This window comes from Mus pahari, chromosome 1 (assembly GCF_900095145.1).
Source record: "Mus pahari chromosome 1, PAHARI_EIJ_v1.1, whole genome shotgun sequence".
NCBI classification, from domain to species: Eukaryota; Metazoa; Chordata; class Mammalia; order Rodentia; family Muridae; genus Mus; species Mus pahari.
In genome coordinates, this window is record NC_034590.1 from 17,888,000 (window position 1) to 17,904,246 (window position 16,247).

General features: G+C 52.7%; 2 protein-coding genes across 2 annotated transcripts in view; both read right to left on the minus strand.

The window, feature by feature from the left end:
* The window catches only part of Ccdc155 (coiled-coil domain containing 155), a 21,776-nt gene extending 9,410 nt beyond the window's left edge, over nt 1-12,366 (minus strand). The window contains exons 1-9 of the mRNA XM_021221572.2: nt 12,173-12,366; nt 7,442-7,582; nt 3,796-3,900; nt 3,287-3,473; nt 2,872-2,936; nt 1,672-1,738; nt 1,297-1,458; nt 800-917; nt 520-570 (exon numbers count right to left, since the gene is read on the minus strand). Coding sequence (XP_021077231.1) covers nt 520-570; nt 800-917; nt 1,297-1,458; nt 1,672-1,738; nt 2,872-2,936; nt 3,287-3,473; nt 3,796-3,900; nt 7,442-7,582; nt 12,173-12,284 — 1,008 coding nt within the window. The 5' untranslated portion in view covers nt 12,285-12,366. The remainder of the gene's footprint in view (nt 1-519; nt 571-799; nt 918-1,296; nt 1,459-1,671; nt 1,739-2,871; nt 2,937-3,286; nt 3,474-3,795; nt 3,901-7,441; nt 7,583-12,172) is intronic.
* A 2,777-nt stretch (nt 12,367-15,143) lies between these two features.
* Dkkl1 (dickkopf like acrosomal protein 1) overlaps nt 15,144-16,247 on the minus strand; it is a 5,221-nt gene continuing 4,117 nt past the window's right edge. The window contains exon 5 of the mRNA XM_021219764.1: nt 15,144-15,527. Coding sequence (XP_021075423.1) covers nt 15,219-15,527 — 309 coding nt within the window. The 3' untranslated portion in view covers nt 15,144-15,218. The remainder of the gene's footprint in view (nt 15,528-16,247) is intronic.

Here is a 16,247-nt window from a genome sequence, read left to right on the forward strand (position 1 = left end):
CTGGAAGTGGCCCATTGTGCTCCTGGGGTGACTCAATGCCTATGCTTAAAACAATGTTTTATAAGTTTTTGCAGTTTTATTTGCATTGCCAGAGATCAAACCCACCACTAACACAGTGATATAAATGAAGGAATGTGACTTTTTTTTTTTTTTTTTAGACAGTCTAATTACATAGCTGAGGCTAACCTTGAATTCAAAATCCTCCTGCTTCAAACTCCTGAGTGTTGGGGTGACAGGCACGGGACACTATACCACCTTGTTGGATTTCACTGTGCACACCCTATATATCCTACCTTGAGCTAGGAACTGTCTATGCATTTTCTAGTTTAAACCTCACATTGCCCCATGAGGTGAGGCCATTGGCTTGCTCTCCTGATGGGGAGGGCACCATGATGCAGACACAGGAAGAACTGGCCAGGGCCTCCCCATGAATCCCCCCAGGGACTATCACAGCATGTGGGATGCTGGGTCTGTGGGATAGGGATAGGAACCCTTGAAGGTGGGTGGGCCTCGGCTCACCTCCTCCTGAAGCGTCTCTACCTCAGCCGCCAGGTGCTGCTGCTCCTTCTCCTGGCCCACCCCAGAGAGAGAACAGAATCAGTTCTGGTCCCAGTACCCTCCCTGACCCAGGAATGCAGTCAGGGCCTGTATTACTGAAGAGCTGGACTGTGGGGGTGGGCTGGAGGCACGACTCCTGCCATCTGGGGGAGTGTGGGGTGAGCAGGACCTGGGACTCAGGTAACCTCTGCCCCTTCACCTGTCCTTTTTCTGCAGCCAGACGTGCCCTGCCAGCACTCACTGTGTGCCGGGCCTGGGCCATCAGACTACGATTCTGTTCCTCTAGGCTCTTGGCCAGAGTCTTCAGGTCCTCTAGCTCCTCATCCAAAGCCTTGGCCACCTGCAGGGCCTGCTGGGTACTGAGAGGTGGCACAGCCGTGAGAGGAGGCAGGCAGAGAAGCAGAGCAGAATATGCCAGACGGAGAGAGCCTGGCAGCAGACATGAGGTAGGCCAAGGGGCACAATAAGGGACAGGGGTGCAGTGTGGGGTGGAGATAGTGTTCACTCAGGAAGGGACCATGGGGCCATACAGCAAAGGAAGAAACGGGTACGAGGTGGGAAAGAGAACAAAACCAGAATGAGGCAGTCAAGACTGAAGCCAAGGCTAGGAGATAAGCCCAGACAGAGGCAGATGGAAGACAGTGCTGGGCGGTAGAGTGCTCGCAGTCCCTGGGGCCCAGGCTCCCACACAGCCCAGGGTGAGGTCACGGAGGAAGGCATGGGTACCCTAACCCTAACCTCCGCAGCTGCTTGCGCAGGGCTGTGATCTCCTCCCCTAGGCGCGCGGAGCCCTCCTCCGCAGTCTCCACACTGCGCTGGAGCTTGGCGTTCTCGCCAGCAAGGCGCCGGTTGCTTAGCTCCAGGTCCTCCAGGCTGCTCAGCAGCTCAGCTGTGGCAGGCCTGAGGACAGCAAGGGTCGGTCACCAACCTGTTCCTGCTCCCCTCCCCCTCCCCCAGCTTCCTTAGGTGGGGCAAGTGCTGGCAGTCAGAAAATGCTCCTCTGAGGACGATTAAGCCCAAGGCTCTCCTAGGCCGAGCCGTCAGTCTCCCCACTCCTGCACCCCAGAGAGGCTGGAGAAAATGGAGTGGGGCTGGGGTAGGGAGGACAGGCACCCCTCGGGTCTGGGGTCTTCTCCTCCAAAGCTCTCTAAGTTGGCCGGCTCCTCAGCTTCTGGGCACACTGGAAAGAGACAGATAAAAGGAGGTTGGAGTTTCTGGCAAATTCAATGTTGGGGTGTCCAAGGACCCTGGGACCGTCCCAGGACTCTGGCCTCCCAGTCTCTTAATGTGTAGCTCTGGGGGTTCCCTGTTCCCTGGGCTGAGTTACTCTTATTATATAGGCTGCTTGCACACACCAGCTGGAGCTCAGTCAGGTCCTCTGAACCAGGCAGGAGGGACACTGCCACCTCCCAGGCCCACTCCTCTCTTGTTCCCAGCCTCCCTTCTCAGGCCTCCTCACGATCAGCCTGCCATCTGTTGGGCTCTGCTCTACCACTCCCTTACTCTCTCCCTGGGCACTCTCCAGCCTCACCCTCAGCCGCCTTTCTCTATGTCTATGTGACCTACTCCCCTGCTGCTCACAGCCTTCCCTACCCCCCACCCCCAAACAGAAGCCTCAAGATTCAAGTCTTGCAAGTCTTTAATCCCAGCAGCAGTAGCGAGGTGGAGGAGGGTGATCTCTGTGAGTTCAAGGCTAGCCTAGTTTACATAGTGAGTTCCAGGACAGATAGAGCTATATAGAGACCCTGTCTCAAAAAAACAAAAACAAAAACAAAAAAAAAAACAATAAAACAAATACAAACAAACAAACAAGAGAATGCCACGAGAGTTACAGTCTGGGTTCTGGAAAGCCACTTTTTAGCCGTACACCTCTGAGGTGTGAGTGCCTGGGTACCCAGCACCCCAGTATAGGGCTGGGGTACAGCTGGGACAGATGCCTGCTCTCAAGGGAAGGGAAGCAGGTGTATGAGGTGTGTGTGGTGGGGCAGGAGGGGGAGCCTGGCAGGCCAAGACTGCCCTGTGCCAAGTGAAGATTTCATAGTGTGGGTGCCCCAGGCCTCAGCCAGATACCATGGAGGCTACAGTCCCCTCAGGTTCTACACTAGGGCTGGAGATGGGAGGAAGGGATGGAAAACCTGATCAAGTCCAGGATAAGGGGACTGTCCCCAAAGGCACCAGAAAGCCACCACAGCTGCAGGCTGAGCAAAGGCCCCAGATCTCTTTAGCCCTTGCTGTGTGGAGCAAGTAGATGAGAAGTCCCTGCTAACCCCCGCTGACCCCTGGCCACCCAGCGCCATCTATAAATAGTCTCACCAGATGGCAGGGGTGGAGAAGCCAGGGCTCCCTCGTAGGCGGTCTCCTCTGCCAGCTCTAATCCCCTGTATCAAAGGCAAGAGGCTCAGGTCCCCTGCAGCCACCACAGCTATGACCTGTGCCTACAGGGGTGTGGGGTGATGGAGGAGGGGAGGGCTGTAGGGAGAGAGAGGCTCTATGGGTAGGGGTGAGGCCAGATGGCAGGGCCTGGGATGTGAAGGGCAGCCCTGCTCCTTCTATTTGGACCCCCTGAACCATCCTGGCCCTCAGACCCCTTTACCCCTCCTTACCCTTTCATCTGCCGCGCCTTAGTCCCAAGCCAACCACAGGGGTTCCTGGGCCTAACTAGTCTTGACTGCAGAGCAGACTTGAAGAAAGTCTACCTAGGTGGGAGGCTGCTGGTGTAGGGACTCACCCCTGCAACTGACAGGCAGCAATCCAGTCCCGCATGACCACCAGAAAAGTGTCCAGTTCCACAGTGGCTCCAGCACCCTCTCCATAAGGGTCCAAGCTCCGGGCCAGTGTTTGGAGGCGCACATCCTGAGGTCCCTGTCCTGTCACAGCCTCCAGGTAGTCCAGGAGGTGGGCCACAGTCACAGTGCCTGGGACAGAATATGGTAGGGAGGACTGGACTGGGCAATGGCCAGTGGGACAGGCCACAGCTTAAGAACAGTGTCTGTCATCAGCAGGTTGATGACATGCCTGCCCTACAGCATGTGGAGCCTTCTGGGGCAAGTCCCTCTCCTGAGTCAAGTTTTCCAGTCCATCTCAGAGTGGACCAAAGAGGACGAGCCAGGGCAGCAGCCACTGCTGTAACCGGGCCCAAGCCCCCCTACTCACCCCTTACCCATGCCCTCACCCTGCTCCTGAAGGACCCCTAAGCAGGGCCCGAGCCCAGCCCTCCCGTGGATGCCCAGCCCCCACCTGTCTTGTGAGGGTCACAGGCTTCAAATGTGGAGTTAAGGATTTGTTCCTCTAGGCTGAGCAGTGGCCCTGAACTCGCTTCCTCAGGCTGCTCCCAGAGGTACACTGTAGAGAAAAGAGGGTCCCCCCTGAATGCGGAGACACCAGGAGCAAGCTCCTAACGCCTGGGGCTCTGCCGAGTCTGGGGGACTTTTATTTGAGAGCTCTGTGGTGGGGACTGGTAAAGGACAGCGGGAGGCTTCCAGTGAGGTGGCAACAGGAAGGATTTTGAGTCAGTCACTGCTCTCAAGCGGGTCCCATCTCTTAGGCCAGGGGGTGCCCCTACTGTGTGCCTAAGGCTTGGTTAGCGATGGACTCCGGAGCCATTAATGAGCTCTGAGATGACCCTCACCCCCCGCCCTTCTCCAGTCTCCCAGGCTATGGGCAGGGGGGAGCAGGCTGGAGGAAAGCAAGGGGGAGGCAGGATGAAGGCGGCCGAGGAGCCAGGGACAATCCAATAAGGCGTGGGCAGCCTCCATCGATCCCACCGCTGCAGTCCTTCTCCCAGTGGCCCCTGGGACCAAGTCTCTCCTCTCCACATCCTCAGCATGGCGTCATCAGAGCTGGAGGAGCTCAGGGCCAATACCAAGATAAAGAGGAGGGATGGGGCTGTGGGAGCAGGGAGTGGCAGGGGACTGGTTAGGAGCTGAACCTCCTGCCAGACTCCCCTGACTCAGCGCTCCACAGCATGTCTGTGGCAAGCCTCTTCTTCGGGAGGCCTGTTTCTGTGTCAGTAAAATCCCCTCAAGAGGGCTGAGAGGGTTGTCCCAGCTGCATATGTAAAGACGTGAGTGCATGCATGCGTGTGTGTGAGTGTGTGATGTGTTCGGGTGTGTGTGACGTGTGTATGTGCAATATGTGTATGCATGTGTGTCTATGAATGTGCATAGATATGTCTATGCAAATGTGGAGTGTGTCTGTGTGTTTACATGTGTATTCATGTGTGTGTGTGTGTGTGTGTGTGTGTGTGTGGCCTGTGTGTGTTGGTAGAGCAGCTCTCACCTGGCTCAGACCAACTGTGTGTGCCTGCCTATGTTCCTGTTTTCCAGGGTCTGTTGGCCTGCAGCTATATTCACATCACATGAATACAGTAGGCACTCAATAAACAGAGCTTCTCCAAGCTGGAGGTGGCTTCCATACCTCTGATGGCCTGGCCTGCTGAGATGAGTGCCCACCGCACATGGCTGCGGGGTTAGAGGCTGAGCTGGCACCGGAGACACCTGTCCTGTCCCCCACCCCTCTGGGCCTCAGCAGCATCCTCTGAGAAAGCCCCCTCCCTTGTGGGGAAGAAATGGATGGATGTGGGTGGGCCTCTGTGTGGTCTGTCACTACAGGCACCAACGGAGCATCAGAACCACAGCAGCTGCTATTCCTACAGACGAGGAGGAGTCGGAGGCACCTTCCAGCACAGAGTCCCCTTTTTTACCCTGACACTTCCAGGATGCTGTACCCCAGTTTGACTTGGTCCCTTCTGGCTCCCATGGGAGGGCATTAGGGCAGGTTAGTTAGGGGGGTTAGACTTCAGCTGGCCTACTGCTCTCCATTCTCCTGTGGCCCAGTAAGGCATAGTCCCTTCCCGAGGTCCTGAAGGAAGACACTGTTCTCTCTCTCTGTCTCTCATTTTTTGAGACAGGGTTTCTCTGTGTAGTCCTGGCTGTCCTGGAACTCACCCTGTAGACCAGGCTGGCCTTGAATTTAGAGATCCAACCACCTCTGCCTCTGTGTGCTAGGGTTAAAGGTGTACATGACCACCGCCCTGCTCTATGTTTCTTTCTGGACCATTGTTCCTGTTTTTCCCCCAACCTCTCACATGTTCAGCCTCTGTCCTGTGTCCTTCAGTCCTTTTTCTCCCCCCCACCCCATACTCTATCTTAATCTTGTTACTCTGTTCCAAGTGCCTTCTCTCCTCTTTGCCAACCCTGTCTTTCAGCCTTGGCTTTCCCCTGTGGGTGTGTTCTTCCTTTTCAGTCTGCAGTCTCAGAAGCTGACCTGGCCATGGTCCTAGTTCCTGGTGGCCGGTCGCCCTCTGCTGGTGCAGGCGAGGTTTAGAGGCCAGTCATCTCCCAAGCTAGCCAGCCTTATTGGCATGCTGGCGGCTCTCGTCTTGCCTGTAAACCCCTCCTGTGTGCAGAGGTTACCCCTGAGGTTGGGGTGCAGACCTCAGCCTTGAGCAAAGCTGCAGGCCCACCTGTCCACTCCCAGGAGCCTAAAAGACAGGTGTCCCTGCATCAGTCCGAACTGCCTGGATAGAGGCTGGAGCTTCCTACCCCATCAGACTGGCTGCCTGTTAGCACATCCTCAGGAGATGGAGACAGAGAAACCAGGAGAGTGGAGGAAGGAGAGTGCTTCTCGGGGGGAAAAGAGTTGCTGAGAGAGGGCAGAGACAGAGATAGGCAGGGAAGAAAACAGGAGCGAGGGGCACAGAGACAGAGGCTGGCCCACAGGAGTCAGTGAGCCAGCGCCTTCCTCTGAAAGCTGATGCGTGCTGGCTCCCACGCCCACTTGTCTGCACCTGCCCACAGCAAAACAGGCATTGCTGTGGTGGGAAGCAGCTCCAGTGTGCAGAGACTCGCTGCGCATGCTGCTTCTCCTGCACTTAAGCAGGCCAAGCTGGGACGGAGCTTTCTGTTAGTGTAAGGCACATCCTAGTTCTCAAGGATGCCTATGAACACAGGAATAACTCGGCAGGTTTCCAAGAGGCTTAACACAACAAACAGCTTGTATATGAACCAAGTTACATAAAATCAGTTAATATACCATTTACACCACCTGCTTGATTTGGCCTCCAACTTTCTTATTGTCTCAGACCCTTCAGTTCTATAGGTGTGACCCCTTTGCCAGATATGCATTCAGTCTCTCTCTCTCAAGATAGGGTTTCTCTGTGTAGCCCTGGCTGTCCTAGAATTACAGACCAGGCTTTATAGACCAGGCTGGCCTCAAACCCAGAGATCTGCCTGCCTCTGCCTCCCGAGTGCTGGGATTAAAGGTGCATACCACCACCGCCACCCAGCTTTTCTCTTTTAAAAAATTAAAAATTAAATATGTGAGCTGAGCATGGTGGAGCACGAATGTCATCCCAGCACTTGAGAGGCTGAGCTAGGATCAGTGAGAGTTCAAAGCCAGATCCTGTCTCCTAGAACAAAAACAAAACTGGGAGATGGGATCACAGCTCAGTAGTGACTGGTTGCCTAGCACACATTAAAACCTTGGATTCCATCTCCTGCACTGTGTGGGTGTGCAGGCGCACGCACACACACACACACACACACACATACACACACACACACAAACACAGTGTAGCAGTATCTGTACAGTCTTAGACTACGCAGGTGATAGACAGACACCAGTGTTGGGAAGGGAAGTGCAGCAGGAGGGAGAGCGGTGACAGGGCACCTGTTTTATCCAAAGTAAGAGGTGTGAAGTGTGGGTGTTACAGTGTGTGGAGCCTTCTGTCCCCAATAGCCCTCCAGAGAGGAGACAGGGCAGACATGTGACAGGCACACAGTTGACACTTATCCCAGCATCCTTTGTTTCTGCCCACCCTAGCATCTCTCCTGCTCCCAGCCTGATCCGCAGTTCCCTCTTCCTCCTGCAGGCAGACACTTACTCTGTGCAGTCGGACCACCAGCCTGGCCCTCCGGCAGGTCCATGGGCCACTCCTGATGCTCCTCTACAGCTGCTGTCGAAGCTCTCAGCTCCCCTCCACTGTGAGGAGGGTTGGGGAAAGGACAGGATGTCCAGATAGCTCCTACAAGGACAAGCAGAGTGATGGCTTCCTCAGACTGGCCACACTGTCATCGTCTGACTAAACTGCTCCATCTCTGCCTGAGGCCCTCAGGGTTCTCAGAACCTGTTTGCCATCCTCATCCCAACTCCAACCTGTTTTTATGGCTTTGAGGTGTGGGATGGCAACCTGAGGACTAAAGAGAGCAGGCTGCAGCAAGATCAAAGGGGGAGGCGAGAGGGTGGGGTCAACTGCTGCCCCGAGGGCTCGAGGCCACCTCTCTTCCCAGCAAGTCACCATTCCTGTCGTAGAGATTCCATCTTGTTCTCTCCTGGGTCTCTTCCCAGTCTGACCTCAGGCCCACCTTGTTCTCTGTGGCCCATGTCCCAGCTTCCTGCCAGGTTCCAGTCCATTCCCACAGGCTGCAGATTTGACCCGTGTGGCTGTGGCTTCTGCAACAGAGGCATGGTGTGGCCTGGGCCAGCAGCTTCCTCTCCCCAAATCATGCTATATTGTCTAGCAATCGTCTAACCTGTATGCCATTTTGTAATGTGGCCTGCTGCTCCTACTAAGGTCTCTGCTTGGGACTCTTGCCTTCCTGCCCTTTGTTCTCTAGAAACATTTCACTCTACCTGGAGGAGCTGACTCCAGCCCAGAAGGCTCCCTCCCTGCCTGTAGGCAGACCATGGGGTCCTCTGTGGACTGCTGGCCTCCAAGTGCTCTTCCCTACTTCCAGTCACTTTTATTACTGAGTCACCTTCAATCTTTCACTGGTAGACTCTAGGCAAGTGCTCTACTACCAAACCCCAGGCCAGCTACTAATGATGAACCCCACACCTGTGTTCGACCGTTAAGTCACACCCTGGCTCTCTTTGTATTTGGAAACAAAGCCACCCTAAGATGGCCAGGCTGGCCTTGAATTTGTGATCTCTTTGCCTCGGCAAGAACGCGCATGGCCTGTCACCAGGCCTGCTTCTCACCCTTTGTTTTAGTTTTTAATGTGTTTTGTGGTGTGGTGAAGGTCAGAAGGGGGCATCGGAGCCCCTGGAACTGGAGAGAGACAAAGCCGTGAGCTGCCATGTGCCATCTGAGAATCAGAACTGGGTCATTTGCAGGAGTAGGAAGTGTCTGAGTGGCTTCTTTTTCTTTTCTTTTCCAAACAAAGAGTCTCCCTCTCTCTCTGGAGCTCCGGCTGGCCGAAAACTTGCCAGGAATACCAGCCTTGAACTCAAGAGATCCACCCGCTTCAGAGTGCTGGGACTAAAGGCATGTGCCCTCACACTGACACACAGCAAGTTCTCTTAACCACTGGGCCTTCTCTTCAGGCTCTTTGACCCTTTCTGTTGTTCCCCCCCAACCCCCACCAGCCATTTCCATGTCCCTTACCCAGCATCCTCAGGCTGGCTGCTCCCCCCCCCCTTTTAAAAATAAAACTTATCTATCTTTCTATCTCTCTGTCTGTCTGCCCTTTTTAAAAATAAAACCTATCTATCATCTATCTATCTATCTATCTATCTATCTATCTATCTATCTATCTATCTATCTATCTGAGTGCTCTATTTGCATGTCTGCCTGCATGACAGAAGAGGGCATCAGATCCCATTACAGATGGTTGTGAGCCACCATGTAGTTGCTGGGGATTGAACTCAGTGCTCTTAACTACTGAGGCATCTTTCCGGCTGCCCCCAAGGCCTATTCTCATGAGTGGGCTTGACTCTCACAGGCCTCTGTGGTCACAGGGACTCCCTCCTCTGCACCCTGACAGTGCTACCCTGCCTCTATCACAGTCACTCTCAAGAGAAAAGGAGGCACTATCAGGGATCCCTTTGGTGCTAGGCAACAGCGCCCCTGATGTTGGGAGGGTGCCTGGAGCCAAGGGTAGAAAGGGTCCCCTTGCTCATCCCCTGCACACGTTAAGAAACCTCCTCTGCTCTTCTCCCCTCAACTCTGCTCACAAGGACAAAACTCGGGGCTAACTTGTCTTCCCCCCTCCTCTCCACTTTCAGCTTTTGACCATGTAAGGACATAATCCCAGCTCCTAGCTGGCACTTTATCACTCCCCATCTAAGCTTTATAAGACGTCTTTGCTAAGCTTAGCCTGGATGTGTGACTTCCCTGACCTCCATGTGTGAGATGGGTGGAGGTTGATGCCTCCTCCTAAGCCTGCCTTTATCTATTTTGATTCTGATGTAATCCAGCCTATACCTGTGTCACCGAGGGGAAAGAAGAAGCCTGTCCCCCTTTTCTCAGGGAGTGCAGCCATCACTCTGCTTTGCCTGTATTCTGGCAATGGCACATTATCATCTGGCTTTTGGAGACAGGGCCTTATTACATCATCGAGCTGTGGCTTTAGTGGGCCTTCTGAAGCCGCGTAAGCCAGGCTGGTCTTCAGCTTAGTGGTGATTCTCCTGCCGTCCATCTCAGAGGCTTTCAGAAGGCACCAGGGAAGGGAGAGGTTTTCTGAGACTCTGTAAGATTTGTGGTAGCTCAAAATGACCACGGCTGTAAAAAGTGAAATAAATGTCTTCTTTTCCCAGAATTTGCCTCACTGCAAGGTGTGCCAAGAGACAGTCCTCTGATTGTATAGAAAAGCCCACACGGGCTGGAGAGATGGCTCAGCGGTTAAGAGCACTGACTGCTCTTCTAAAGGTCCTGAGTTCAAATCCCANCAACCNCATGGTGGCTCATAACCATCTGTAATGAGATCTGATGCCCTCTTTTGGTGTGTCTGAAGTTAGCTACAGTGTACTTAACATATAATAAATAAATCTTTTTAAAAAAAATAAAAAAGAAAGAAAGAAAAAGAAAAGCCCACACAATGTCTCTGGTCCTTAAGTTTATCCACCAAGAGATAGTCCTCTGATTGTATAGAAAAGCCCACACAATGTCTCTGGTCCCTAAGTCTGTCCCCTGCTAAAGGTTAACCAACGATAAACTGCCAGCTCTAAACTGTGACTGAGAACTGCCCTCCCCCCAAATGTATATAAGGTATGTGCTTTAGCTACTTGGGGATGACCCCAGCGTGCTGGATTAATAAACCTCTTGCTTTTTGCATTGATCTCCGTCTCTGCGAGTGGGACAACCCGGATGTAAGGCTTTCTGGGTCTTACAACTCTTTCAAGGGGAAACTGGGACAAAAACCTTGAGGAACAAGGGATATCAAGTTGCTGGTGTCTTGAGGGATTTAAACATGGAGGGAGGAAGTCTGGGCTGTATTTCTGAGGTGTCACTAGATCTCAGAGTCCCCGGTGGAATTTGTGAGGCGACTACAGATTTCTAGACTATCAGATATCTTTTTTTTGTTTTGTTTTGTTTGAGACAGGGTTTCTCTGTGTAGCCTTGGCTGTTCTGGAACTCACTTTGTAGACCAGGCTGGCCTCGAACTCAAAAATCCGCCTGCTCTGCCTCCCGAATGCTGGGATTAAAGGCGTGCGCCACCACGCCCGGCTGAGTATCAGATATCTTGAACACCAAATCTCCACCAAGATTTCAGAGGAAAAGTCTGACAGGTTTTTGAGGGAGACTGATGGGATATCTAGAAGATCCTAGAGGCTGGCGCGGTGGGCTACACCTGTGATACCTGCACTCGGGAGGCTGAGGCAGCAGGATCCAGGGTTTTGAGTAGAGTCTGGGCAATTTAACGAAGCCCTAGAGAGTCCCCGGAGAGGTAGCTTAGTCGTTAAGAGGACGAACAGTGTACTCTCCCAGATAGATATGGGTTGGATTCCCACCACACACATGTCAACCCCTCATCATCTGTAATTTTAGTTCAAAGGGATACAAAACCATCTTCTGGTCTCCACAGGCTCATACCTGACACACAAACAAACATGCCGGCAAAATACTCACAAAAACAAAACAACAACAACAAACAAAAAACACCTAAACAAAAGGCAGGCAGTGGTGGTGCACACCTTTAACCCCAGCACGTGGGAACCAGAAGCACGCAGGCCAGCCTGGTCTACAGAGCGAGTTCCAGGACAGTCAAAGCCACACAAAGAAACCCTGTCTCAAAAGAAAAACATCTACCTTACCCACAAAAACAAACCGGCTTCAGTGTTAGCTTTCATCAGTCCTAGAAGACTGCAGCTGGGCACATCTGGGGGAGGTGTAATCCTAAAACCGGGGCATGAGCATCGTAAGGTCGTGGCCAGCCTGGGCAACACTTGGAGAGTCTGTCTCAAACAAAAATTAGAAAAAAGGCAACAGAAAGCAACCGGAAGTTTCAAGATTCTGACAGGGTTTCCGAAGTTGCCGCTAGGATTTTCCAGAGGGAGCCGGTCAAGGTGGCCTTTGATGCCAGCGCTCGGGAGGCAGAGGCAGGCGGTTCTCGGAGTTCGAGGGCAGCCTGGTCTACAGGGCTACACAGAGTAACCTTGTCTCAAAACTTGGGGCGTTTTTAAAGGAGCTGGCAGGTGATGTTACTGGGGAACCTGCCATGAAAGTCGCCACAGGCAGGGCGTACCTGGAGTCGGGGACTCAGTTGAGGGCCACCAGCGACGAACGGCGGTTGCGAATGGCTCGGAAGAGGCGTGGTCACACGCGCCTTTCCCGCCAGAAATGCAAATGAGCCGGCCTCCTCCAAGTCCCGCCCTCTCAGGCTCTTGGATTCACGCAAGCGCACTCCGGGTGGATGGCGCCCGCGTCTCCCCTTACCGTGACCCTCGAGCTGGCGCATGCGTAGAGCTTCTCGGGAGGATCGCCTGGACCAGGGGATCGAGTGCATGCGCACTAGTGGGGCCAGCGGTGATGGCGCGATATTATCGGCAGCTTTCTTCTGCGGTACAAAATCCTTCCCTTCTGATTGACAAAATAGGGCCAAGCAGGAGAGAGTCCAACCGAAGGACTCCCTGTTCACTCTTCTCTTCTTGTCAATCTTTGAACCAAGTTCTTTCTTTTGGGTCTGGCTCGCCCGCCACCGTCACAATGATGCGCAGTCTGGTCCAGCCTCACTTCCGCTCCATGTCCCCCCCCTCCCCCAGCATTAAGACGTACCCAAGCTGTTTTCCTAAACTATTATAGTTTCTACTTATTGCTTACCTATGTAGCCCAGGATGGCCTCGTACTTGAAGCAATCACCCTGCCTCAGACTGTGGACTATTCAAACTTTTTCATTCACTAAGGGTCCAACAAGTAGTAAAGTCTGTGAGTGCCGTTCCAGGCTTCCTCCCTGTATGCTGTCTGCAGAATAGGCACTAAGAGCATGGCCAGGTGCTTAACTTTTGTGTGTTTAGTGGGGCTTGGTCAGCACTCCGGAGGCAGGGGCAGGAGGATGGAGGAAAATGAGGCTAGCTAGCCTGGTCTACACAGTCCTAGATTGGCCAGCGTTAAGAGTAAAGACACTTGCCACCCATCCAGGTGATCGATCTGAGAAGAATCCCCAGGACCCACATGGTGCAAGGAGGGCCCCTGAATTCCACATGCAGACCCTATCATGTTCACTTTCCTAGCTCAGGGGTACAGTGTTTGACTAAGGGAGCCCTCATTCAATCCCTAGGGCCTCGTGATGGGGCACCGTAGTGTACCAGCACGGGGGAGGTAGAGGCAAAACAGTGCAAGGTCTTTCTCACCTTACTGACCACCAGACCCTGTGTGTGCTGTTTAGTTTTTTGTTGCCTTGACAAAAGCCAGAGCCATCTGAAAACCTCAACTGAAAAATTGCCCTGTCAGTAGGCAAGCCTGTGGGGATATTTTCTTGGTTAATGGGTGATGTGGGAAGGCCCAGCCCACTGTGGGCAAGAGCACCCCTGGGAAGGTGCTTCTGGGTTGTACGGGGGGGGGGGGGAGCAACCTGAGCGAGTTTCAGTTCCTCCTTCGAGCCCCTACCCTACCTTTTCTCTGTGATGGACTGTGATCCATCACAAGATGAAATAGACTCCCCAAGTTGTTTTTGATCATGGTGCTCATGCACCAAGGCAGTAGAAAACAAACTGGGACACCTGGTGTAGATGAAAGGTCTGCCGAGGGTTTTCAGGACAGCTTGTGGTGCATTCTTGACCTGGTTAGCTTCGTCCCTATTATCAACAGTCATTCCTGGGGCTGGAAACATAGACCACTGTTTAAGGGCAATGGATGTTTTTCCAGAACACCTGGGATGGATTCCCAGCATCCACACTGCAGGCCTGCGTCTGCTCCACCATAGGGCAGGCCGCTTGGGGACGCAGAAACGGAGTTTGACTGGCCTTATCCCTTACTACCTCTGGGGTGGGTGCTGGGCTGTAGGGAAGCGACATTGGTCCCAGGGTGGGAAAGCCCGAGCTCCCAGGGGTTCCAGGCCTGTGACAAGGCCAGGGCTGTGGGGTTCTCAGACTCTTGGAAATCCTGGCACGACTGGGAGCCCTGAAGAGCAGGGGCCTGAGGTCTGGGGGCAGCATCTAGCCTGGAGCCTGGGGCAGGGGTTGGGGGAGAAGGGGAACTCCAGCTAGTATCACAGGGATTATTGTCCGTTTCTTGGTAAGGGAAGGAGGTTGTGGCTGGGAGCACAGAGAAGCCTTCTATGGGAGATTGGGTTGCGGCTCTGTAGGCGAAGGCCTTCTTCATGGCTCCCCATGGCAGATCTTGATGAAAAGAGACAGTCCATGGTTCTAAATAGTCTATTGTCATGGCGGAAAATGGATGTGTAAAATCATACCTCACTTCTCAAGGTGGGCCTGAGATTAAATACCTTTTGCAGGGAGGAATATCTGAGAAGGAGCTTATTGGTCTAGCCCTCTGGTCCTCTAGGTACCTCATTAGCATGCAGAACTCTGTTTTGAGCCTATGTGACCATAGGACACGTTTCTTTTATGTGGGAAGCATGGCATGTGTTCCAAGTCAGGAGTCTCAGGGGCGGGGGGAGCTGGGAGTCGCCTAAGCCTCAGATGTGTGCCCACTGAGTCTCTGGGTCTGGACCTGCTGCTCTGCCTAACCAAACTTCCTGGCATGGGTTTATGTCCCACACACGTGGCAGCTCACAAGGTCTATAACTCCATCCCCAGCAGATCTGAGTCCCTCTTCCAGTCTCCAGGCACAAATATGGTGCACAGACACACATACAAACAAAACTTTTATACATATGAATTTAAAATAATAACTTTTTAAAAAAAGAATTATTTATTTTATGTCTATGAGTACATTGTTGCTATCTTAAGATACACCAGAAGAGGGCATCAGATCCCATTACAGATGGTGGTGAGCCACCATGTGGTTGCTGGGAATTGAACTCAGGATCTCTGGAAGGGCAGCCAGTGCTCTTAACCGCTAAGCCATCTCTCCAGCCCCCACAATATTAATTTTTCAATATTTGCTTTTCCTTTTGTGAGATCTTGAGTAATTTTGTAAAATCTAAAGAAATATATTGTTGTGGCTGGGGTGGCTCAGCAATGTGCTTTAAAGACTTGGGATGGCAGACAGGCTGGATCAAAGGTTCCAGTACCAGGAGTATCATGGTGCTACAGGAGACCCAGCTGCCCAACCAGGAGACAATGTTCTGAATGAGATGTAAGCAGGAGCTGGCACAGCCACTGTCAGCGCTAAGTGTGTGTGTAGGATGGAGTAGTTAGTTATTCTGGCCTGTTTGGAAAGAGATACCAAAAGAAGATTGCACTAGATGTAAGAAAACCTTTATTTCCATATGGTGTTGGGATAGGGTGTAGGACATGCAGGGACATCTGGTCCCCACTTACAGCTGTTGGGATGGCCTGAGGATGTAGAGAAAGTGTGTCTTGCGTATAGGCAGCTTGGCGTGTTGGGGGACATGGGCCCCTTCCTCCAGGTTGTCCTCACGGGCGCCTCCACGGAGCCCATCCCGGATGGCCTGCATGCGATGTCGCTTTTCTATGAGCCAGCGGCCTCCGTCCTGGACATCGGGCTGGGTCCTCCGCCGTGGCATTTTCATGATCCAGAAAGCCACCCGCCGGGGCTCTGGGTGCAAGTTGTCGGTGACCTTCTGCACAGGCACCGGGGGCGCTTTTGACTCCACTTTGGGAACCTGGGAATGAGGCCCAGGGAGATCCTCAGATGCCGCTCAGCACATCCAAGATGTTTGGTCTCCACTGGGCCATCTCAACCTACACCTCAGCTCATTTGCTGCTTCAAAAACCCTTTTTAGGCAGACAGTTCCGTTTTCTGTCTGGCCCGCTGCATTCTTGTGTAGTCAATTTATTATCTATTTAAGATTTATTTATTTTTATGTGCATTGGTGTTTTGCCTGCATGTGTGTCCGTGACGGTGCCAGATCCCTGGAACTGGAGTTACAGACAATTGCGTGTTCCCATGTAGATGCTGGGAATTGAACCTGGATCCTTTGGAAGAGCAGTCAGTGCTCTTAACTGCTGAGTCATCTCTCCAGCACCAAAATTTGATTATTTTTAAAGTTCCACGGTTGCCTTAGAGATTATTTCATCTGTGTTTACGTGGGTGTGCCTGAGCGTTGAGTGTGCAGCATTTACCCGCATTATTAGTGTCTTTGCAGAAGATATTCTCTGGGTTTCTAACGCCCATGGCAAGTATCTCACAGGCTCCAGTAACTCCAGCTCTAGGGGAATCTGATGCCCTCTTCTGGCCATTGTGTATACCTGCACTCATGTGCTGACATTTTTTTTGTTTTGTTTTGTTTTGTTTTGTTTTTTCGAGACAAGGTTTCTCTGTATAGCCCTGGCTGTCCTGGAACTCACTTTGTAGACCAGGCTGGCCTCGAACTCAGAAATCC